The following is a 26,182-nucleotide window of genomic DNA, read 5'->3' as shown; positions in this document are numbered from 1 at the left end:
AAATTGATTTTGCAATGTCATAACTACTATTCATTAGTATTCGTTTTTGAGTTTAAAGGTAATCTTGGTACCTAAAATAGTAATTTTTATTTTATGGTCAAGTATTTTTGTCATGATTTTGATTCCCTAATATTTTTTCTAGACAAAAGTTATTTTATAAAAATTATCTGCATGTAAAATTGTTTAACAATCGGCCCTATTTTATTATTGCTACTGTACCAGTTATTTTCAAATCAATAATTCATTTGTCCACTTTTCCCATCCGTCATTCCAATAATCCCATTTTAGGGGAGACTGGACACACGAGATTAGGAGGGTAACATGTTCCTTTATCTTGTGGGGAGGTGCACCCCTGCTGCGGGGTGCAAGTTTAAGTGAAAAATCGAATTTATTTGCAATAACGTAAATAACGATGCGAGGACGTTTGAAGTCATACAAGTAGAAAATGGTTGGTAATTTTATCGTTATTTTGATCAATAAAATGACTTAGATTAACAATTTGTCATTGTTTACGAGCTTAGTATCTGCTCGGTAACCTAACCCCATGAATCGCACAGATATGCGACAGAGCCGATAAATCATATATACGATTGCCATTTTCTCCAAATTCCAATTCTCTATTTATTGAATAAATAAGCTAAGTATTTTCAATATGTTTTATATTAAAATGTAATTGCAATTTTGGTAAAAACGATATCAGTAAAAATATAAGTAAGTAATTGTAACGCTACATTTTTCAGTTATATTAAGTGTTCTTAATAAAACACCTGCTCTATTAAATTGAAAAATCGCGAGCATCGGCCGTGGCATACATTATTAATGCAATTTTATTGATATTGATTCACGTGGATCAGCCACATGTGGTTTTGGGTCCGCAGTTTTTGTATGTTCAAGGAAAATCCTGAATTTACACAGATCATATAAATATTATAAATACATTTAAAAATATCTACAGTTTCCATAACATCACTCCAAGTTTTTTAAATTATGGCTGAAAACAACGAATTTATTTATTTAAAAAAAATGAAGCATTCGATTTTGTTAATCCGATGAAAAGCTTATAGAAAATGTCAAAGGTGAAACTAACCGGCGTTCACAAATCTACATAATCGTCTTACGTAATAATGCATTATTTATTATATAAAATTAATATCATAAATATAAAACTTACATTTTGATTTTTTAAACACACAAATAATAAAAAGTCACTGCACTGATTTTTCCCGCCTTTTTTTTCGGCGCGCGACCAGTCCTATCGAGCTAAAAACCGAGACTGAGTCGCGCCAAATGTGAAAGAGATGCAATATGTGTTACACATGTGTGTGAGCGAGTGAGGACGAGTATTGAACGCGAAGGGATGATAGGGTCCAAGACGGGTGACGTAGGTTTTTTGGGGTGCCATGCTGCTGGGGAATTATTGCATCAGTTTTTGAGAGGTTATTCGGTATTTAACACTTTCGCTACCAAGAACCCGACTGTCGGGCACACCGCTCGTAGAAGCGTAGCCGATTACATGGGTTTCCCCGTATGTAGCGAAAATGTCGTAGCGCCGCGTAGAGCCCGGTTTCGAAAGTGTTAAATTACTAGTTATTTTTATAATTTACAACTTTAATTCTATATAAGCTTACATTATACGCTAATTTTGAGTAAAAATATTATAAATAAAAATACAATATGGAAACAGACAGGGTTTATTCTGAATGAAAGTTATTAGTATGAAATTGGAATCTTATTGGTTTTGTGCACCGTTTCCCGTTAACGCTAGGCGGTGGTAATAGGATTGGATTGGAATTAGATTAAAGAAAATAATCCATACCTAAGTAGGTACTATAAATGGTAGATGATGAATGATGATATAAAGCTTGCGTAAGAAGTTAAGAACATAGAGCGCTTGCTTCCGTCAGCGTGCCGACCATCCTAGAGCCGAACGGTATGACGTTCATTCCTTGGAGGCTGGGGAGGTCGCTGATATGGGACGCGACATGCGTTGATACGCTGGCGCCGTCCCACCTCCATGCAACCTCGTCTAATGCTGGAGCTGCGGCGACAACTGTAGAAGCAATCAAAAGGCGCAAATACTCCGCCCTTAGTGACGGGTATATATTTGCGCCTTTTAACCGACTTCAAAAAAAGGAGGAGGTTCTCGATTCGACTGAATGTTTTTTTTTTTTTTTGAGTAGAAACTCTTGACGGGTATATATTTGCGCCTTTTAACCGACTTCAAAAAAAGGAGGAGGTTCTCAATTCGACTGAATGTTTTTTTTTTTTTTTGGAGTATTTTATCGGAGTATCAATTATTTTTGAGTCGGGGCCAGCCTGCGTATGGTTGGGTGGGGCAAACAGGAAATAGCAAGGCGACGAACAGGTCTGGTACCGACTACAAAAATAATTGATTGGTTTATAATTTGGATGTTTAGATTATTGCAATCCGATAAGAAATCTGAATTCAAAGGTTTATTATTTTTTGCTTTTTAGTTTCTCCGTGTTTTGTAACGCGCTTATTTTTGAAGGCGGTTTTTTTTTATTTGTAAATATATATTAATTTGTGTATTTTTAAGTTGTACATAATTATATTAAATTGTTTAGTTTAAGTTATATATAAGTCATTGTTTTGGTTTTTTTTTGCACATAATAATAATGTATCACCTGATGTATACCATTTTTAAACGAAAAAAAAATGAAGGCAAAAGTTTAGAACATAGAGCCAACATGTAGAGTCGTTTGAACAAGTTTTTATACATAAAGCTTGCTAGCGTACCCTCCAATCGCTGGTTCGATTCCAGCCTCAGGCACCAGAGGACTTGGTCACTTTTTCTTTCATATGTGTAATTTATTTCGGTTTTAATTTATATACATAGTAGTGTGACTACTTTAAGACAGCACAAGTTGAAATATTTTCAGTAGATTATAATTTAACTTGTGTTCATTGGAATAAAAGCTTGCTGTAATCCATTCTCGATTAGCGGCCAGAAAGCGTCACATTTCTGGCTGTTGCGCTAAACGACGTTACCGCAACCCAGTTCCGTCGAACAGAAAAATAGTATACAGGCAGGCTATTTCTTTCTTTACCAATAATAAAATTGACAATTGACTGTCCCGGGTGTCGTTTTTTTCTTTTTTTTTTACAGTTTTTTTGTGCTGAATTTTTGATTTCGTTGTGGCTTTAGGATATTATACTTAACAAATTTTATTTTTATACCGATCTCGGCTCTACCTCGGCTGACATGAGATCCGAGACTTAATATTCTACTGACCTTTTTTATACCACGTCGGTGGCAAACAGGCATAAGGTCCGCCTGATGGAAAGGTATGTAATCTAGATGGCATAATAGGTATGTAATATACTATTAAATATTAGCTTGATTTGTACTGTAGGTAAGTAAAGTGCTACTTTGCGCACTCGTACAGTAAAGTAGATATTAACGAGTCCGCGCGGAATGAGTTGTTGTGAAATATAAGGTAACCAAGCCAATACTCTACATTCTGTGAGCTCATCTCTATCATCGAATACAATGGCTAGATTTAATAATCTAGGATTTAAGAATTGCCTTTCATATATAGGATATCAGTCCTACATCCGATATCTAAGTCCGTTTTCACATTATCCGATCCGATATTGGATGTCGGAAGGATTTCAATGAAAAAAAATCCAAGATGGCGCCTGTAATGTATGAGATATCGGTCCGACATCCGATACCGGATCGGATAATGTGAAGATTGTGAAGGCCTAGGGTAAAGTCTGGCCCTGGCTTGCACACTACAAACAACAGTGGTTATTAATGATGGTTATTTGTTATACAAAGGTGCAAAGTTGTATTTTAACGCCGAGTGCGGAATTGAAAAACGAGCAAGTGAAAGGATTCTATAGTTGAACCACGAGTGAAGCGAGTGGTTCGAGAATACGAGTAGAATCCTGAACTTGCGAGTTTTTTAACATACGAGAAGTAAAATACATTTGCACCCGAGTGTAACACAAAACTTTTCCCCTCACTATAGCGAGGGAGGAAACTACAACGCAAAAAATGCGTTTATCACTACTTCCAGTAGTTCCACAGGTGGTAAATCATCTTTATTACTAGATTCACCTACTTTTATCAATTTTAAAGCAGTTAATTTGACTTTATTCAAGGTCAAATTACTTTACTCACTAGTGGATAAAATGCGTTTTTACCCGCTGGTATAAAAGGACAAAACACGTGTTTCCGAGCTGGTAAGGGGAAAAATACATTATCGCTTTATCAATACAAACGTCGTATCAAAACCAGTTTACACAAATAACCAAATATTAGATTACAATCGACTATTACCAAAGAGCAATAAGTAAAGGAAGAGTTGTAACTCCATACATAAGTAAATGCGGGTTATTTGTATAGGCGTAGTTGAGTGACATCTAGCGACAATCACGCGTTAATCACGCGTCAAATAGCGTGTATTGTCAGTACCACTACTCGATAAGTCGATACTAGGTGGCAACTGTGTCTCGTCTGCCAAAAATTTTATATTAGAACAGTTTATAACTTACCTTACAAGCAGAATGAATTGAAAACAGAATAATGATTAATACTATTTAATTGTAATATTAGCTAAAAATAGGCTAGTTGCCTATACTTAAAATAAAATATTTTATGCAGTGCACGAAATACAGCACCACATAATTAGAAGAAAAATATGGACAGTAGTTATGTTTAAACATAATTTCTATTTAATAAGTCAAAGAGAAAGATATAAGGTGATTGAATTGACCGTGACGTCACGCCTCAGTATTTCATAGTAATTCCGTATTAGCAAATCGTTTTGACAGTTCTTAAAAAGAAGCTGATTTGACTAGTAGGAATGAGTAGGAAACTAGCCTATTGGCCATATACGCTCTCCTTGGTCTCCACGTAGTATCTTCTTAGTAGTTTGTGGTCTCCCCCTTTGCCTTCTTGATAGTATGTTTTAATGAATTCGTCGTCTCGTTTTAGGCGCCCAAGTATTTTCCCTCTTCTGATATTTATAGTTCCAATAAAAGTGATGGATGCAATAATTCAAATGATTAATATTATGAAAATGTAGGGTAAACCCACATACCTTATTATTAATTATTGGTTTGTAATCTGTAGCTGGACAGGGCAGGCAATAGGTACGTTTATAACAGCGAAACATGAGAAAGACCTCAATTTCTCAAAAATTAATTGCACATGTAATTATTTTTATTTAATTATATTTAGTATTTTTTTAGATCAATTTATTGACAGTGTTGATGACGGCCTCTTTACGTATTATATACTTTCTACCTTTATACTTTTTCTACCTTTTTTATGATATTTTTACATGTCATAGATCTGTTCTGTCACCTAATGTCTAATGAAATAAAACCATACTAGTGTTTTGCAAGACTTCTTTTTATTAATATCTCAAAAATACTTAATAGGAGTTCAACAGCTCACAAAACCATCATTGGTCCATCGCAGCCGTCCTAGTGTTATGTTTTGAACCGCGCACGTAAGTTATGAGCTACAAAATGATTCGAACACCTATTAAGACACGAAGTCTTGCTCGCGCAGAGCGCGATGCAAAAACAGATGTCATTAGACTATCTAAGTCTTCGCCCCCGCACTCCATGACCATCCGACCTGCGGACACGACGTTCGTCGCCGGTAGCAGCCATATGGAAACACCGCAGCACATCGATGTGCCGCACCCGCTACCAGCGCACAGCATGTTGTCAAAGTCTTCGTCTGCCCTAAGGAAAAGGTTGGAATATGAGCGCGCTATTGAAAAGGCCAAGATTGCTAACGAGTTGATAGACCTGAAGTATGAGGCTGATCTAGCCGACCTAAAGTCCGAGAAATACAGTTCACACCAGAGTGGTATAACGTCACGTCACAGCTCCCACATTAGTAACGCTAGCAAGAGCACACGTCAAAATATCGAAGACTGGATAGAGCGAAGCTCGCAAGAACTTGATCCGTTGCAGCGCGCCCCCGAGGATGTTGATAACCCGCGCGACTGCGACCAGCCGGCAGCTTCCGACGCCGACTCGAACGGTACGATCAAATTGATTGCAACTGCAGTTAAAAATTTGACACTCGCTTCCACTAAAGATAAGTCACACGACAACATTTTGAGCCGCATGTGTATGCCGCGAGATTTACCCAAGTTTTCCGGCGATCCGCTCGAATGGTTACAATTTAAACAAGCGTTTGAGGAGTCTACTGAAGTATGTAAATTTACCCCGAAGGAAAACTTATGGCGATTACGTAAGTGTTTACATGGACAAGCTAAAGAAACCGTGTCAGCCCTGCTTATGTCCGCCGCCTCGCCTGATCGCATCATGGCGACACTTGAACTTCGTCACGGCGACCCCGAATGTATAATAAGCAGACTTATTCACGACATTAAGAAGCTTCAGCCCATGTCCCAAGAGTACCAGAAAGACATTGTCAATTTTTCTGTCAAAGTTCAAAACTTTGTCGAGTCTGTGAAGGCAGTGGGGCGCGAGGAGTATGTACAAGGTCTCAGTATTGTACCACTGCTAATTTCAAAGATACCACCAGTCCTTGTCTCTAAGTGGTCTGACTACAGCTTCCCATTGATTAAGGAGGAAGGAAAGTCACGATTGTCCATAATGTCCGATTTTCTGAACACCGAAGCTGTCAAGATCGCTACGACTGCTAACGTCAATCTACAAAATTATCGCCCTGAGCAAAATAAACAAAAGCAACACGATACTATTACGAAAGTTGCACCAAAAGCGCAAGCAATACTGTTGCAAACTGACCAACGTGACAACACAGAGAAGAACGATAAGTGCTCATTTTGCCGCACTCAATATCATAAGTTGCCTGATTGCAAGAAGTTTAAACGCGCCTTACGTAAAGACAGATGGCGCCACGTTAAGAAGTATGGACTTTGCTACAAATGCATATCGCAACGTCACGACCGCGAGACTTGTTCTGCCCCTTTGTGCGACAAAGATGATTGTGGAGGTGCACACCATAGTCTACTACATTACGAATATATCGGCAAAGACGGCGATACTTTAACTTCTCGCCCCGTCGATGTAAATGTCAGCGCCTTGCCGCAGCCCGAGTCAAACATAGTCACAGAGCCTACAACATCGAGTTCTACGTCATCGCCTGTAACTGAAGCTGCGACATGCTCTATAGATACTGAAAAGCATGTACTATTGAAAGTAGTTCCTGTCAACATTCACGGGCCGAACGGCGTGTTTAGTACGACTGCATTTTTGGACGACGGGTCTACAGTTTCATTACTCAGCGTGGAGCTGGCGGCGCGCGCCGGCCTCTCCGGCCACAACGAGACCATGCGCGTGTGCGGCGCCTGGAAGAACGACGAACTCGTACGCGAAGCAACTGTTGTCAATTTACGTATTTCTTGTATTAATGGTAGTACGCATAATTTAAATGTACGTAGCGTTGATGAATTAGGTATACCTGTACAAAATGTCAAATTAGTAGATTGCGACAAGTATGACCATTTGAAAAAATTGAAAAATCAGCTTCCTTATGCTAAGATTTCTAAGCCTGAGTTGTTAATAGGTCAGGACAATTATAATTTACTTGTGCCTTTAGAATTATGTTTAGGGCAGGATGATGAGCCGTCAGCAACACGTACCCCCTTAGGTTGGTGTATACACGGGCCGGTACACGTGCCACGCGCGCCGCGGGCTGCACGCCCCGCGCACTCGGCGCACGCTACGCTCCACTTGTGCGTGGTGTCTGAGGAAGACGCCGTCGCGCACGCCCTGCGTGAGCTACACGACGAGGTACGCCGCTCGTTTGCCATCGACTCTTTGGGTGTTGCAGGTAAGCCTAGAGAGAATGTTGACGATGTGAAAGCGCAGGAAATGTTAGACAAGTCTGCAGTGCTCATCAATGGCAGGTGGTCAGTGGGTCTACCATGGAAGGATCCGCACGTCAGCTTGCCCGATAGTTACCCTAGCGCCTTTAAGCGGTTACAGGGTGTAGAAAAAAAGATGCGAGCTGACAAAGCTTATGGACTCAGGTACGAGGAACGTGTCAACCATTTGTTTGAAAACGATTTCGCTCGCGAAATGGCCGACACGTCACTCACGACCAATACGTGGTATTTACCACATTTTGGAGTCGACAATCCTAACAAGAAGAAGCTGCGTTTGGTTTATGACGCAGCAGCTAAAAGTCAAGGAAAGTCCCTCAATGATTTTCTTCTAACGGGACCGGACTTACTCGCTTCCTTGTTCGGCATTATGGTTCGTTTTCGAGAGGATAGGGTAGCAGTAACCGGTGACATAAAAGACATGTTTTTGAGAATAAAAATCAATCCTGTAGATCAAAACGCCCTCAGATTCCTGTGGAGAGGTAGGAACCCCACAGGTCCAGTGAAGACATACGCGATGACGTCGCTGATTTTCGGCGCGAACTGCTCTCCATTCATTGCGCAGTACATAAAGAACAAGAACGCTAGCAGGTTCGAGTCTACGCTTCCAGCTGCCGTCGCTGCTATACACAACCAGCACTACATGGATGACTATATCGATAGTCTGCCGGACGAAGCTTCCGCCATCGAGATGGTAAAGAATATTCGAGATATTCACAGCGCCGGAGGTTTCGAAATCCGCAACTGGACGTGTAATAGCGCAGCCGTGCTCGACACTATACCTAAGGATGTTTTAGGTGATACAGCTGTGAAGTTAGGACAGGACGAACATGACGATGGTGAGCGGACTCTTGGTCTGATATGGTACCCTGCTAAGGATGAACTAGGGTTCGATGTGTCATTCAAGCGCATTCCTGATAGCGTCATCAAAGGCGAACAAAGACCTACCAAGAGGGTTATGCTACGTGTCATTATGTCAATCTTTGACATTTTCGGGTTTTTGTCACCTTTCACTACACAGGGTAAAGTTATGCTGCAGGACACCTGGCGTCTCCATATCGACTGGGACGATGTTATTCCAGACGAATTATATAAAAAATGGTGCAGTTGGTTGGAATTACTGAAACTTATTGGAGAAATTCGTCTGCCAAGATGGTACCAGTCGTGCGCTGTCAAGTGCAAGATGGGAGAAGAATTGACAGCAACTCTACCAGGCTCTTCTGTTCATGCCGCGACTCAGCAAAGCTACAACGACTTAGAGCTACATCTATTTAGTGATGCCTCACTTAAGGCTATGTCAGCTGTCGCATACTGGCGTTGGAAGAGTAACAACCAAATATTTGTCTCGTTTGTTGCCAGCAAAAGCCGCGTTTCGTCGGTGAAACCTCAAACTGTGCCACGATTGGAACTCCAAGCTGCGTTGTTAGCAGCTCGACTCGCTGACTCGCTAGCGAAAGCACATCGTTTGAACATCACTCGGCGGCACTTCTGGTGTGATTCAAGTACCGTGCTACACTGGATAGGCAACAACACTCGTCGATACAAAACATTTGAAGCTAACAGACTTGGCGAGATCGACGAACTGTCAAAACCCTCTGAGTGGAGATATGTACCCACAGGACTGAACGTGGCGTCTTTTCTCAACGAGTGGTTCAAGGGACCTGAGTTTTTGTACAGCGATGAGACTTTTTGGCCAGCGAATGTCCTGGAACCTGAAAATGAAGTCACTGCTCAAGCTTGTATGACCGTAGTACAAAACTCACGTACATGTTTCCCGGTTCCTGACCCTGAGCGCTTCCCCTCGTTTCTGCGATTTCTGAGAACTACTGCTTGTGTTCTAAAGTTTATTCACAAATGCAGAGGAATTGCCCTTGATGACTACGCCCTGATGCAGAAGGCAAAACAACTAATCTTGCGGCAGGCTCAAGAGGATTCCTTCGCTAGTGAAATACAAGCAGTCAAGGCGGAAAAAGAGTTGTCACGCGATAGTCGACTGAGAAATCTATCTCCCTACTTGGACGAGAACAATGTCTTACGCGTGAGCGGCCGCATAGATGCTGTTTGCGACGTATCCCAGGAAGCTAAAAGACCCATTATTCTTGACGGGCGGCATCCTACTACTCGGCTCTTGGTCAAGCACTACCATGTGAAGGCTGCACACGGACACCAAGAAGCGGTAGTGAATGATCTAAAACAAGAATACTGGATAATCCAGCTTCGACCTACCGTGAAAAATGTTGCGTCTCGTTGCATGCTCTGCAGGTTAAGAAAGGCTACCCCTCAGGTGCCTCGGATGGGTGACTTACCTCAAGCGCGCATGGCGCATCATCAACGTGCTTTCACCTTTTGCGGGATCGACCTGTTTGGGCCTATGGAAGTCACCGTAGGCAGACGTCGAGAAAAACGCTACGGCGTTTTATTTACCTGTCTAACTGTTCGTGCGGTCCACATAGAAGTTGTCCACACACTTACTACGGACTCACTGATTATGGCACTTCAACGTATGGCGTCTCGACGTGGATGGCCGTCGCACATTTATTCCGATAACGGCACGAACCTACGCGGAGCAGACGTCGAACTGCGAAGATCCATCCAAGAGCTCGACAAAGAGTATCTAAGGGCCGCTGCTCTTAACAATCAAGTTCGTTGGACCTTTATCCCCCCCGCCAGTCCCCATTGGGGTGGGGCGTGGGAACGCTTGATTCGTACCGTAAAGCGATCTCTTCGTGTCATTTTAAAAGAACGAGCGCCTCGAGACGAGACTCTGAACACCCTGCTAGCGGAAGTGGAAGGGATAGTCAACGGTCGACCATTGACACACGTGTCGGTAGAACCGGGATCATCTGAATCGCTAACGCCCAACCATTTCCTTATTGGTTCTTCATCCAGATTGCCAGTTCATGGCGTATTTGACGATTCGGACTTAGCTTTAAGAAAGCAATGGCGAATAGCGCAGCGATTGGCCGACATGTACTGGAAACGCTGGATGAAGGAGTTCCTCCCACTTTTAATACCGAGAAAGAAGTGGCAACAGGAGCAGAAGTCACTGAGTGTCGGTGACCTTGTGCTCGTCGTTGACCCTGATTCCCCTCGAAACGTTTGGCCACGGGGCCTCATAAAGAGTGTCCTGCCTGGAAAAGATGGTCGCATCAGAGTAGTCGATGTCAGCACCGCTACTGGTGTACTGCGCCGGTCGGTGGCGCGCGTGGCTCCTGTACCATTAGTTGATTAGTGCTAGTCTGCGCACTAGGGTGGGGAGTGTTGATGACGGCCTCTTTACGTATTATATACTTTCTACCTTTATACTTTTTCTACCTTTTTTATGATATTTTTACATGTCATAGATCTGTTCTGTCACCTAATGTCTAATGAAATAAAACCATACTAGTGTTTTGCAAGACTTCTTTTTATTAATATCTCAAAAATACTTAATAGGAGTTCAACAGCTCAGGAGACCATCAGACAGTATGAAGCTTCCATTGACATTGACACCGACCACCGAATGCAAGAGCTATGCAAGAGCGACATTTTAATAATGATCGTTTTTTCCTTAACATAACGTTCATCTTTTTCGTCAATATGGTTAATGAAAGAGACGCAGCTACCAACAGAACTATGAGGTATGGATTTGCAATTACAAAACGCTATGACTTCATTTCATTTCCGAACGAAACTATAATGTCAAATGTCAATGTCTCTAGTGTTGCCAGTAGTACATAAAACACGTAGTTTGCAGTATATTTACATTTCACATGGCATCTGATTAGACCGGAGATGTATTTTCTCTGACTCTTCTAGTGCTAACGCACGACCTGACCGTGCCAACGATCCTTTATGCCTACTAGTATTACTCATAATAAGGGACAAACAAATAAATGATTTGGTCCAACATTGCCGTCGTTGGATCACAAACACACTTTTTAATTTATGTAAATGGGCTACCTTAGAAAGAAACCTATTCATCAGTGTACGTAAATAAATATCGTGAATTCTGCGATTTCTGCGATAATATAATATGCACTCAATGCACTGTGTAATAGATTTTTTTACTTTGACACCTTGCAACACCAATTGTCACTGTGTCACGTTTGTTTGCTACTTTCAGTTTTCAGTAGTAGATTTATTTCGTAAAACTATAACAATAAACTGTATAATTAACAGTGAACATGCCTGAACCACCGCGATTACTCGTTCTGTACGGCAGCCAAACATTCACAGCCCAAGAAATCGCTGAAAGACTATGGCGGACAACGAAAGCGTTAGGATTCCGTGGGCCGGTTCAAGCAATGGACGATTACCCCATACAAAAACTTATTCAAGAAGAATTTGCTCTATTCGTGTGTGCTACGACGGGTAACGGAGACGAACCAGATGATATGAAGAAGTTTTGGAAGTTTTTACTACGGAAAAACCTGCCTTCAAACTCTTTGGTGAAGCTCAAGTTCGGAGTGCTGGGATTGGGCGATTCGACGTATTCTAAATTCAATTTCGTTGGTAAGAAGCTGCATAAGCGGTTGATGCAGTTAGGGGCTACGCCTTTACTGGATATTGGTGAGTAAAGTGTTTAAAATGTAATGTAAGTTTGGTAAAAGAAATTGACAATAGTTGAAATGAAGATTATTAGCATGAAAATGCGATTTTATGTGATATTAGTACTTAAACCACGTAAGATTGAAATCTTAAACTGCCACTCTTTCTATATCATGTGATAAAAAAAAAGATTGTTTTTTTTCAGGTCTTTGCGACTATCAACATGACTTAGGTCATGAAGGTGTGATGATTCCATGGTTCAAACAATATTGTCATGAGCTCCAAACCTTTTTCCCTCAACTACAAATAGATGGCTACAAACCAAAATTCATTCCTCGCTGGAAAGTATCTCTTTTAAAAGATTCTGACATTATACCAGAAGATACTGTAACTGATGATATATATTTTGCAAAAGGTATAAAGGACCATTTTGTTGATGCCAAGCTTTTGGAGCTAGAACAAAATATTAGGACTACTGATGAATCTCATTTTCAAGTAAGTTAAAAAAAACATTGTTTATTTTTTAGTTGAGGATTCCTTGATAAGCAGAATAACAGCTGATAACATTCTCTTATCAATTTCAAGTATTAACTATCTGTAGTACTAGTTGTAACACAAGATAATAAAATTCAAGATTCTACATGTTTCAAATCTTGGAGATTAATTTCCAAAGATTTAAAATTATATTTGTTTTCAGGATGTAAGATTACTAACATTTACCACAGACAAGACTACAACCATAAACTATGAGCCCGGAGATGTGTTCAACATTAGGCCCCGCAACTCTAAAGAAGACATTGAAGACTTGTTTGAGATCTTTAAAACACACAATATGGACATTAAACCTTACCACAGGTTATTGGTAGAGGAATGCCATGAAGGTAAGAATAAATAATTGTAAAGTTTAAAAGTAAGGCCGGCAACAGACAGTCTTAAAAATTCATAATCTTAAAAAAAAATTGTATGCAAATTGACAGTTCAAACTGACACTGACAGATCTGTCAGTGTCAGTTTGCATACAAATTTTTTTTAAGATTATGAAAATTAAGACTCGTCTGTTGCCGGCCTAAGACTACAAATTAATAGTATAATCTTGGATGTATATCTAGATTCCTAAAGTTTTTTCTTCTATTTTTGTTTCGCCTAAAACTCTTTGGTATAATGATTAGTTGGCCTAATGTTAATATGACCTAATTGTGGTTGCCCTATTCAGTGTTGGATGAAATTTTTATGTCCTAAAATGTTGTGGTCTAAACTTAACTGGCATAGGCATACTCATTAGTTATACTAATAAGGTTTTTCATAATAATTCATTGTCATAATCGTTTTTCTCCCTAACGCATTTTATAGCCTAATAATTATTACTCCTGTAGCGATTTATACTAATATTATGTGTCCTAATATTTTCGCTCCTTTGCCTTTCGCTAATTTTGTAGAAGTATTAGATGTCCTACTTGTTAGTGCTACTAGTACTATGGCGTGATTTGGCCTAATGTACACGTTTGTAGCAACAAGTCGATTTTGTGGTTGTCGCAGTTCTAACCTAACCTAACCCCACTTGCAGCAAGTCGTTTCTTTAATGGTCACAGTTCTAACCTAACCTAACCCACTTTTGTAGCAACAAACACACAACAAAAACAAGTAGTATACTGGTTATTTTCGGGCAGGCAACAAATCAAATTCAGCAAACAAATTTAGATAACTGAGTTGTTTTGCCACATATTATTAAGTATGACATGTTTTACGTAGAATAATTAATATGTGGCCAATCATTTATTATGCTCATTATATATTAGGCTAATACATATGAGGCGAAAAGAGTTATGGAATAATAGTATAGATCAAAAGTTTTTATGATCATAAATTTTAGTGCAAATAAAGTAAGGCATTTTAAGTAATATAGTAACAACAAATAGGACAAATAAAGATTAGGCCATCCATTACACTATGCCAAGTACGATGTTATGCTAATTGATTATTAGGTTACATGCCCATTAGGCCAAAACGGTTAGGCCAAGTGATAATAGAACAAACGTTCTTAGGAATGTAGAGGGACACCCTATAATCTTAAATCTAAAATAGGTAACTGAATTTATACATATTGCATGCCTATCATAGGGTAGAACATAAGGACCTCCTTAAATGTAACACCACACTGGCTGTAACAAAACTATGTTCTTGCAATAAATATATTTCTATTTCTGAAGATACTGGCGGCATTTCCACGTTGTATCGCAAGTTGTGCGAGGAAGTCGCCAGTTCTCAGCCAGTTAATAAAAGTTCAGCATTATGATGTTAATTTCTGAACGAAACTTGTGCGTTTTGTTACTGCAGCATGTAATTACTTATTGTATTGTAAGGTTACACGATTCATGGTTTTAATTTTTATATTAAATCTGCATATTATTTACATTTTCTTATATTTAATCGAATATTTATTTCAATTTGTTCTTTTTGATACTATGAATTTGGAAATCGTAATATTTTTTTTTACCTTAGTATGCTTAGCGCAATATCAAAACGCAAAACGTCAATGTCAAACCAACACGTGCGGCGTCTGTCACTTTCGCGTTGTAACTTGGCCGTGAAAATGCGAGCGTAGTATTTTAACAAACTTTAATATTTACGAGTTTAAATAAAGATAAAACAATATGCTGCGAAGGCAGGCGCGTTTGCGCCGCGAGTATTTGTATAGGAAATCAGTGGAAGATAAACAGAAGAATATACAAGCTAAGAAAGATCAGATCAAAAGGAGTTTGGAAGAAAACATTCCTATTCATGGAGATTTAAGGAAAGAAGCGCTCGCTTTACAGAAAAAAATCGATTTTGAGGATAAAGGTATGTTACTTTTAACTTATATTTCTTATTTCGTTGATTTTAGTTTCATTATTATGTTTACTGCAGTTTATGATAACCTTGTTTTGTGTGTGGTATTTGGATTCAACATTTTCATATTATAATTGACACGTTGCTAAAACAGTCAGAGATCATGGTTACGTTTAAATTACTATTTGCTAATTTGTATATAATATTGAGAAGGTTAAGAATTAATTTTATTTATACTTTACTATATCACAAAACCTCTAAATATACTTGACAACCGGTCTGGCCTAGCGCGTAGTGACCCTGCCTTCTAAGCCGCGGTCCCAGGTTCGGATCCCGGTAAGGGCATTTGTTTGTGTGATGAGCACAGATATTTGTTCCTGAGTCATGGATGTTTTCCATGTATATAAGTATGTATTTATCTATAAAAGTATGTATATCTTGCCTAGCACTCACAGTACACACTTTGCTTAGTTTGGGGTTGGGTTGATCTGTGTAAGGTGTCTCCCAATATTTATTTATTTATACATTCCATTTCAGGCTAGAAATCAAATAAGTAATTTATTTATTTATACATATTTGGGTGACAAAAGCTATATATTTCTTAAATGACAAACAGTAGGAAGAATTCCATTAAAAACATTTAGTCTTGGTATTTTTTTTTGTTTTTTATTTAGTCAAAACATGCTCATATATATTAAAAAAAAAAAAAAAACTTCAGTGGCGTTGGCTTCAGTGGCGGTTTTTATGCTAATATAGCATAAATAAATATTTTCACATATATAATTAGTCAAAAATAAGTTTGTCTCACCAGGCATCAGGAACAACCATTTTGAATCAAAACACAAATAATACTAGTTTGTCTAATATTCAATAATTTATTCACTAGTATATTAGCATTCGGATTAAATCTTACACAACAATTTGCAATACATTTCCTGTTTCTATCAAATGCCAGTCGTTATTTATGATGTTTATATTAATCTAGTATGTTTTGGCATAACTTTGAATTTTATTAAGGTCTGATCCAGATCTGAGTTGGCTTCAAAGTTGTATTATACAAAAAAAATATCCTTAATTCAAAATTATATTGATAAAAATTGTTTAAGCCTTTAAAATATGATGATTTTGAATTCAAAGTTTATAAATCACACAAATAGTGGCCTTTACTTGGATTTGAACCAAGGATCATCATCATCATATCTTAATCTAATATTGAATGTAACCTAAAGTCTATTACTTGACACGAAGGGTGGGGAGACATATTTGGCATAATTAGAAACATACATTATTGATAAAGGGCGGAATTGCTCATGGCAAAAATCAAACGTCAATCGAGTTGGAACGTTAAATTTTATCGACTATCGATTGAACTGAAATTATTGAGTGATTGATTGAGAAGAACTGATTGAGTTGTTTTCGTCGTAAGTAAGACGAGGATACTTCTTTGTCCATTTGTTGATTGTTTTTCGTTTTAGATTAACCATTTTTTTTTCAAACGTTTTTGCAAGAGGACTAGTGACGAAAATGGTAATCAAATATTATTCAATTTACTTTTAATCTAGTCAAAGAGGTCAAAATCAAATGGTCGAATAGCTAATCAGAGGTCAATTACAGGCAGAAATTTAAAAGGTGACTGTTTTTATCGATAGCTGAAAATGTCGATAAAATTTAACGTTCCAACTCTATTGAAGTTTGATTTTTGCCATGACCAATTCCGCCCTCTAATTATTGATTTCTGTTGATGTTATGATACATTTAAATTAAGAGGATCTGCATTCTTAGCTTTGTTTGTATTGCTTAGCTATCATTAAACTATAATTATTTGTGCACCCAATTTCATCACCCCCTAAATCTTCAGGACCTCAAAGAGCAGCAGTGATCGGTGGCTTCAGTGGCGGTGCTAACACCCAGAGCTCACAGGATGATGAATACCGGTACGCCGGGGTTGAGGACCCGAAGATCATGATCACAACGTCTAGAGAGCCTAGTGCTAGGCTCAAGATGTTTGTTAAGGAACTTAGGTGAGTTGTTTAGTGATTTTCACCTTTTAAAGTATGTAGGGGTAATCATAGGTAAGTGTAATATTGTCTTCGGTTACCGCGATAGTTACTCATGAAATAAAACTATGGAAACGGATTAAATCGCGTATAATGAATTTAAAATACATCCCGACGTTTCAAACTCTTTACAGCGTTCGTGGTCAACGGGTGCCTGAGGAAAAATTACAATGTGCAAAAGCTACCCACATACAAGAAATACTAACGAACCATGACCACAAATAATATAGATTTCTAAGGCAGGTTCACACACTATTAATAAAGCTAGTTATACAATATTCAAAAAATTTACCATTACTATTAAAAAAAAAAATCAATTAATCTACACAAAATTGACAAAGAACAAACCGCAAATGTCCAACACCATACAACACAAATGCCTCACAGCCTTCGTCGTGCTTGTTCCATTATCAGATGTACTACTGGATCCCAAGCCGGTGGTAAAGTAAAGCCATCTTCTCTATTAAAGTTTGGATATTTCTTGATCTCAATGGCCTCTCGCAACATTCTGGGTATATATTGCTTCTCCTTAGCAAAAACCAGAGGCTTGTCAAACTTTATAGCATGATTGACTTTATCCATGACATGTTCAGAGACTGCAGACCTTTGCTGACAGTGCTTGACATCCGCTATGTTTGTGTTCCTTCACCCGTGTGGAACGCTGTAAAGAGTTCGAAATGTCGGGATGTATTTTAAATTCATTATACGAGATTTAATCCGTTTCCATAGTTTTATTTCATAGGTAAGTGTGTTTAGTAAAACGTCCCACTTTGTCGGTTACCATTAAGGCGAGATTTACTTGTATCTTTATATGAATAAACTGACAAAGTGGCTTTATAGCAATCGACAAAGTAGGGCGTTTTGTCACATAGCTTTTGGTAAATTAGAAAGGTGAAGGGCAAGCAGTATATGTGGTAGGAGGTTATTTATCTTTGAAAAAGCAGCCTATAGTAGTATAATTTTGAACTTTCAGGTTAATATTCCCAAACAGCCAGCGTATGAACCGAGGTGGTTACGAGATGTCCCAGCTTATTCACGCCTGCCGCGCCAACGAGGTTACAGACTTCATTGTGGTCCATGAGCACAGGGGCGTGCCGGACGCTTTGGTAAGTCTTTATTATTTATTATTTTTATTATTTATATAATTCAGGCAGGCAGTTGAAAAAACAACTGATATGGCCTGTATCCTGGTATCTTTTCTTGTCTTGCAATCAACTTGCAAACTTCATTCAAAATTTCCATTTGATTCCTATGATTATTTGAAGATGTCTCTCGGTACATAATTATATAATTTTATTTCCGGACTAGTTCGTAAAGTAGTAGCATAGATTAAATATAAGAAGATCATACCATCCCATACATTAAAATGCGACCACATAAGAACGCGCAAACACTACACCACAAAAAAAATGTCTTGTAGCTTTCGATTATACTTGTAGATGGCGTTAAGTGTCACTTTTGACATAGATTTATGGCACGAAAGCCAATCTACAAATAATCGATGGGAACAAGGCATCTTTTTTGTGGCGCCATCTGTGTGGTGTAGTGTAGGCGTTCTTAGGTGGTCGCATTTTAATGTATGGGATGGTATGATCTTATATTTAATCTATGATAGTAGCTACATTTCTTGTCAGGTCAAAACGTCAAAGCGCCATATGCCCTATTATGTACTGAAAAACGTTGTACGATACACGCGCAAAGAGAAAATTCGTAACATGTCGATTTAAAACACTACCTTCGGTCATGTTTTAATTTATTGTGACTCGTTTCAAACTTCCTTGTGACTCGTTTCAAACTTCCTTGCATTGGCACTTGTATCATAATGTACTATTGTTCGGGATATACGTATTTAAACCTCTACTAAAGTTTATTATTAGAGAATGTCTCTAATTTTTATTAATAAATAAATTTGTCTAAATGTTACTACAATCTTTTATTTAACTTACAATTAAATTTTGACACAACTTTTTTTAGGTTATATGCCACCTACCATACGGGCCTACAGCGTCCTTCACTCTCTCCGGAGTTGTCATGCGACACGACATCCCAGACATAGGACCCATGTCTGAACAGTACCCACACCTCGTGTTCCACAACTTTAAGACTGATTTGGGTAAGTTATGTTTGGTTCTGTATTTGAGCCTTCGTGTTTTAACCCCCGACGCAAAAACGACGGGGTGTTATAAATTTGACGTGTCTGTCTGTCTGTGACATCGTAGCTCCCGAACGGATGAACCGATTTATATTTCGTTTTTTTTGTTTGAAAGCTGAGTTAGTAGGGAGTGTTTTTAGCCAAGTTTCATGAAAATCGGCCCACTATGTATATGGGTTCTTAGACCCACTTGCACCAACCACTTAACTCAGGGTTAGTGGGCTGTCAACTGTCAAATTCTATATACAATGGTGGGTCAACCCTCGTTGGTGCAAGTGGCCCTTAGACACATACATTTGGCCCTAAGCGGAGCTCGACGTTAGGCCTTCGTGACACATACTTTTGTTCTGTATTTGAACGCCCCTTGTACTTTTCAAGCCTTCGACCCTACGCGGCACATTCTTTTGTACCGCATTTAGAAACTCAAGGACGATATAATATGGGTGAATCAACTTTTCTTTGCCAGCAAAATTACGCATACTTCGACTACATGTGGTCAGAAAATTTAATTTGTATTTAGTGTAATTAGTTTAATACTTATTATATTAAAAACAGATATACAAGCTATGCAAAAATCATGTTTTTGTAGGATTTGCTATTTTATTACTTTATTTCGAGCAGTGACCCAGTGGACATAGCTGTCCCTCACTTTTGTATGAAAAAAGTGTCTCTTCCACTGGGTCACATATAGATTTAATTGTAAATTTTTTTTTTAAATTATTCCCTTAATGTAAAATAAAAATAAGGATCTTTATTCACGATGGCTAGGTTAAAACTCACAAAAGTAGAGCTAATAATAAGTATGGGCAATTCTTGCAAAAAGCAAGAAAAAGTTGATTCACCCTCATACCAAAAAGCGTACCCCTGCACGGGTAGCATGGTCGCGCGATAGACGATAAAATATCAGGCCGTCCCTATCGCACTATTAGTAAGTGCGATAGGAACGGCCAGATGTTTTATCATTTATCGCGCGACCATAATTGCCTGGCTGAAATGTATGGGCCTTTTAGACGGCGCTGTTTCGCAGCCTGGAAGTGGCCAAAATCATATTTTCTTCAAATATTTCTGCGTGTTTTCATTTTTTTAAGAACAAATGACATGCTTCTTTATTTTAATATCGTGATATCACGTCAATTAAATACACATTTTGAAAAAAAAAATTGTAGGCATCATCAGTGTAGTTATTATAGGTGGCGCTAAAAAATTGAGGTACAATTCTTAGTATGAAGATTGTAAATGTTATAAAAATCATCCTTGTCATTATTAAGAAATTCAGTGAAAAATTGACCAAGGCTCAAATCAAATGAGCTTCCCTCTTATCGCGGCAGGTGCCGCTCGGCAAACCGCAAAAGCTATCTGGGAAAAATTACCTGTAGATGTCGTGGTATGGCGTTCTTACTGAAAAATGCCCTATTGAAAAGACACTCCTCATATGTATTTAAAAATTATTTACTAATTACCATAGAGGAATAAGTAAGGGAAGTAACTCCATGCATCAGTAAATGCGGGTTATTTGTATAGGCATAGTTTAATGACATCTAGCGACAATCACGCGTCAATCATGCGTCAAATAGCGTGAATCATCGGTACCACTATTCGATACTAGGTAAACCGACGAGCGTGTATGAGAAACGTTATGAAAGTGTGTGAAGCGAAAGTGATTTGTCAGGATCGTAGTAAATGGAAATCCGTGATCTCTGCCTACCCCTCTGGGAAACAGGCGTGATTGTATGTATGTATTTGTTGGGGAAGAGGACTTTAAAAAATCCCAAAAATATACTAACCTTGTGTCTAGTATCAAACAATGTTTAGAACATATCTGCCATACAAATATTATAATATGTGCACCTACTTTTAATTATGGATATTATTCTAATGTGTTTAACAAAAGGGTTGAAATCTTTAATGATTTATTGTATCGAGATGTAAATAGATCAGAGTATGCATACCTTCTAGACAGTAACTACAACTTATCATATAATTATACTATGTTTGAAAAAATGTCTGGACGCGTAAATAATAGAGGAATGCGTACCATTTTTCATGATTTAAGTGTAATGATGTCATCAATCCTAGAAAGTCAAATTAGCTACACCACTACACCAAACAAAAATAAGACTGATTTTTTAGACAAACTAAACACTCCGGTTTTTTCCCAAGAAACACCCCTTTCACCAAACAAAATACCTTCGGAGTCTTGCATCAAAACATAGCCGGAATTTTAAATAAATTAGAAAATTTAGAATTAACTATTTCAGAGTTTCGAGATAAAAAAATAAAAATAGATGTTTTATGCTTATCAGAAACTTTTATTCAAGCTGGCCACGAAAGCAATATACAATTATTAAACTTTAAGCTTGCTAGCCATTTTTCTAGGAAAAATACTAAAAGGGGTGGTGTTTGTATACTAACTCGCCCCTGGATTGATTTCGAAGAGCTTAACCTAAATAGATTTGCCTTAGAGAACGATTTTGAATGTTGTGGGATTGAAATTAAATCCAAAAACAGTGTCATAGTATGCTTATATCGTATCCCAAAATCAAATGAACTAATATTTATGCAACACCTAGACAATTTTCTAACATTTATTACACAAAAGTTTAGACATAAAAACATCATTATTTGTGGAGATTTAAATATAAATATTCTCCAATCCACTCCAACTTCAAAATCTTATAACGAGTTGCTTGCCAATTATAATTTGGCCCACCACATAACGAAAGCCACTCGAGTTTCAAGTACATCCCAAACTTGTATAGATCACATTGTCTCTAATATACCTGAAGTGAAGGGGCAGATTTTTGAGTTAGGTCTGTCTGATCATAGCGCTCAGTCTATACACGTACACCTTAATAAAACGAATACCTACTATAAAAAAATGTACATATTTAAAAGAGACTACAGCGAGGAAAATTTATTAAAATTTATCCACTGCATGGAAAAAATACCCTATGATGATGTTTACAATGAAACTAATACTGACAGTGCTTTTAATGCATTTTTTGAACTTATGACCATGTTTCACTCACTCTGTTTCCCTAAGATTAAAGTTTCAGTCTCAATCAAACCTCAAAGAGCTAAATGGATATCAAAAAGCCTCAAATCGTGCACAAAACGCAAACGGCAATTATACCTTCAAGCACGCTTATTTCCTAGTATTGATAATAAATTAAAATATAAACGTTATGCGAAAATACTACGACGGTGCATACATTCTGCCCAAAAACTGAGTAATCACCGCTATATCTATAAATCTAAAAATGCATGTAGAGCCACATGGGATATTATAAGTAAAAAGGTCGGTAACTCCAGGCATTCCAATCAAATAAAAAAAATATTAAACAATGGTCAAATAATTACTAACCCAAATGACATAGCAACGATATTTAATGATTATTATATAAATGTATCAAATAAATTCCACCCAAACTACAGTTCATACCTTCAGGGCCTTAGCCGTTATGACAACACTATGTTTTGTAATCCCACTACACCAGTAGAAGTACATAAAATTATTATGAAGCTGAAAAATACTTCCTCAGCGGGCTACGATGAAATTAACTCGAAAATACTCAAATCATGCTCTAAATCAATATGTAGCCCATTGTCATATGTCATAAATCTTTCAATAAGTCAAGGTTTATTTCCAAGTGAACTTAAAAAGTCCGTTATTAAACCGCTATACAAGAAAGGTAAAAAAACAGAAGTATGTAACTATAGACCGATTGCTCTAATACCAGTCCTCTCAAAGGTCTTTGAAAAAGTAATATTTGAAAGACTTACCAATTTCGCTAATAAGTACAGTCTACTTACTGACAATCAGCATGGTTTTAGAAAACACAAATCAACTTCAACTGCTGCATTTTCTTTGTTACAACAAGTAATACATCATGTAGATCAAGGTCAATCTGTAAGCGTTCTTTTTCTCGATATGTCAAAAGCATTTGACCTGGTTTGCCATAAGAGGCTTCTAGACAAATTAGAGATTTATGGTGTGAGAGGTAATATTCATTGCTGGATCAAATCTTACCTAAGTGGAAGAGCTCAATGTACAGAAATAATTAAAGAAGAAGAAAATACTATAGTAAACTATACATCAAGTTACAAATTAAATAACTTCGGGGTCCCTCAAGGTAGCGTCTTAGGGCCGTTGCTATTCTCTTTATATATAAATGACCTCCCACAATTCATTGAGTATCCATCTGTTTTGTTCGCTGACGACACATCGATTATAATACCGTGCCTGGATGATCAGACATACGAGCAAGAGATAAGGCAAACCTTACACAAGACTATACAATGGCTAGAAAACAACAACTTGTCCATAAATATTGTTAAAACTAAGCATGTACAATATCTTACGAGGAAGAGCAAACCCAAAGATCTTAATGTTACATACAACGGAGAACAAGTTGATTTAGATCACAGCGTAAAGTTTCTAGGCATACATTTAGACGAGCATTGTAACTTTAACATTCATGTTGAAAATGTCTGTAAAAAATTGAATAAATTTATTTTTCCACTCCGAAAGTTACGAGAATCGGTATCGCGTGAGGCAGCCCTTGTAGCATACCATGGCTACGTAATGTCTGTTCTCCGATATGGACTTACCATATGGGGTAACTCCCCTGATATTCAAAAAGCTTTTGTTAAACAAAAAAAATGTATCAGAGCTATATTTTCACTTAAGCCACTTGACTCTTGTAAACCCATATTCGAACATCACAAACTCTTGTCTTTGCCTTCGTTATATATATACGAAACAGCTGTATTTGTGCACAGCAACCAAAATTATTTTAATAAAAACTATGAGGTTATAACCTACAACGACCGGATATCCAGACAAAAAGACCTATTGAGTGTACCTAAAGCCCGCTTGAAACAAACAATGCTTAGTCCATATTTTATGTGTGTAAAAATATATAATAAGCTTCCTATGAACATAAAAAATCTACATCTCAATCAGTTCAAAACTGCTCTGTACAACTGGTTATGCGATCACAATATTTATTCCATAAATGAATTTTTAAATCTTTAATGTAATTATTAATAATAATTATGCATGTTTGGCTAAAACTTGTAAATAGGCTAGGTCTTTGTATTTGGTGGACTGTTTAACATCAATCCGCCAGAAATACATAAAATTTGCATGCTTGTTTAAGTAGAATATGGAGAACATGTCATTATATTATACCAACCCTATGTAACCCGTATTCCGCAAATAAATTCATTCATTCATTCATTATGTATGTACAACTTATATTACAAGCAGAAGGAATTGAAAACAGAATACTGATTAAAACTATTGTAATATTAGCTAAAAATTGTCGAGCATTAGACTTTTTGTTCGTCGCGACATCTATTGAAAAGTAGCAGTACTGATAATTTACACTAGTTGACGGGCGATTGTCACCAGATGTCTAACTAACTTAGTAAGTAAGTAATTTATTTGCATAAAATAGTGTACAGTAAGATGGTCAAAAGGTACAATTTCGTTCAACTATTTTGTCTATAAAAGGCGTGCAAATATGATTTAACTAATCTAGGAACATACATATAGTATCAATTAATCTATATAGCTTTTAGCTATATAGCTTAACTATGACTATACAAATAACCCGCATTTACTGATACAACTCTTACAACTCTTCCTTTACTTAATCCTCTATGCTAATTACTATATGCATTTTATATGTTACAGGTCTACGAGCGATGAGCATTCTGAAATACCTGTTCCCAGTGCCTAAAGCGGACTCGAAGAGGGTCGTCACTTTCGCGAACAACGACGATTATATCAGCTTCAGACAACACACGTACAGAAAGGTAATTTATTTCGTATAATTAATACACAGGTTTTTTTTTCTTTCATTAACTTATACTTTAGATATGGTTACATAGAAATAGGATATCATTAATATGTGAAGTCAGCTTCCCATCAAGCGGCTCGTTTGCTGCGTATATCATAAAAAAAGAAGTAAAAACACACAGTAGTAGAGACTTTTCTATTTATTTTATAACAGTAGCTTTTGCCCGCGACTTCGCTCGCGTTAAATTCAAAAATTGCGGAATGCTGCATACAAACCTCCCCCCCCCCCCAGTTTAGGAAAGTGGGGGGTTAGAAAGAGACAAAAAGTAGCCAATGTCACTCTCCATCCCTTCTACTATCTCCACTTAAAAAATCACGTCAATTCGTCGCTCCGTTTTGCCGTAAAAGACGAAGAAACACACACACACTTTCCCATTAATAATATTAGTATGGATTTTAGTAGCCATTATAACAACATTTATTCATGTATTGTTAGAAATATGATACAAATCCCTCCACATGAAAGATTCAGAATAATAATTTATGCGTTATTTATTATAAACTGCTTTTCCAGGCGGGTAAAGACATCGACCTAACAGAAATCGGTCCCCGCTTCCAAATGAAGCTGTACGAGATAAAACTGGGCACACTGGACGCTTTGGACGCTGCCGACACTGAATGGGCACTGCGTCCCTATATGAACACCGCTGCTAAACGACGATTCTTGAGTTTGGAAGATGGATGGAAAGAGGAGCAACAAGAATAAATAAATAGCTTTTATAAATATGATGTGTTTTACTGGCCTAATCTGGTTATTAACCAACTAAATGACTGACTTAATAACCAACCAACTGAACCAACTCGCTAACTTAACAAATATGGCGGAGGATATGTCAGGCATCAACTAATCAACTGACTGACTTTTAACCAACCAAGTAAACCAACTTG

General features: G+C 37.7%; 3 protein-coding genes across 3 annotated transcripts in view; all 3 read left to right on the top strand.

Annotated features, from left to right (window-relative positions):
- The first annotated feature begins 5,503 nt into the window (after positions 1-5,503).
- Positions 5,504-11,095, top strand: LOC125238180. Its single transcript, XM_048145455.1, has 2 exons — positions 5,504-7,373; positions 7,578-11,095. The coding sequence occupies exons 1-2, from the start codon at positions 5,504-5,506 to the stop codon at positions 11,093-11,095; spliced, it is 5,388 nt and encodes a 1,795-aa protein (XP_048001412.1).
- Positions 11,096-11,928: 833 nt separating this feature from the next.
- Positions 11,929-26,182, top strand: part of LOC125238248 (NADPH-dependent diflavin oxidoreductase 1) — a 46,705-nt gene continuing 32,451 nt past the window's right edge. Inside the window, exons 1-3 of the mRNA XM_048145523.1 lie at positions 11,929-12,414; positions 12,599-12,888; positions 13,091-13,274. Coding sequence (XP_048001480.1) covers positions 12,030-12,414; positions 12,599-12,888; positions 13,091-13,274 — 859 coding nt within the window. The 5' untranslated portion in view covers positions 11,929-12,029. The remainder of the gene's footprint in view (positions 12,415-12,598; positions 12,889-13,090; positions 13,275-26,182) is intronic.
- LOC125238251 (U3 small nucleolar ribonucleoprotein protein IMP4) lies at positions 14,954-26,018 on the top strand. The gene is made up of 6 exons (XM_048145525.1): positions 14,954-15,231; positions 17,078-17,240; positions 18,250-18,382; positions 19,251-19,389; positions 25,130-25,251; positions 25,809-26,018. The coding sequence occupies exons 1-6, from the start codon at positions 15,045-15,047 to the stop codon at positions 25,998-26,000; spliced, it is 936 nt and encodes a 311-aa protein (XP_048001482.1). The 5' UTR covers positions 14,954-15,044; the 3' UTR covers positions 26,001-26,018.

Source organism: Leguminivora glycinivorella, chromosome 23, assembly GCF_023078275.1.
Source record: "Leguminivora glycinivorella isolate SPB_JAAS2020 chromosome 23, LegGlyc_1.1, whole genome shotgun sequence".
NCBI lineage: Eukaryota > Metazoa > Arthropoda > Insecta > Lepidoptera > Tortricidae > Leguminivora > Leguminivora glycinivorella.
Note: the sequence above shows the minus strand (reverse complement) of the source record. Positions and strands in the feature narration are given on the sequence as shown.

Coding starts and splice junctions, on each gene's coding strand:
- LOC125238180 (XM_048145455.1), top strand. CDS start 5,504: ATGATTCGAACACCTATTAAGACACGAAGTCTTGCTCGCGCAGAGCGC. Junction 7,374..7,577: donor AGCAACTGTTGTCAATTTAC/GTATTTCTTGTA, acceptor TTGTGCCTTTAG/AATTATGTTTAGGGCAGGAT.
- LOC125238251 (XM_048145525.1), top strand. CDS start 15,045: ATGCTGCGAAGGCAGGCGCGTTTGCGCCGCGAGTATTTGTATAGGAAA. Junction 15,232..17,077: donor AATCGATTTTGAGGATAAAG/GTATGTTACTTT, acceptor CTAAATCTTCAG/GACCTCAAAGAGCAGCAGTG. Junction 18,383..19,250: donor GGGGCGTGCCGGACGCTTTG/GTAAGTCTTTAT, acceptor AACTTTTTTTAG/GTTATATGCCACCTACCATA.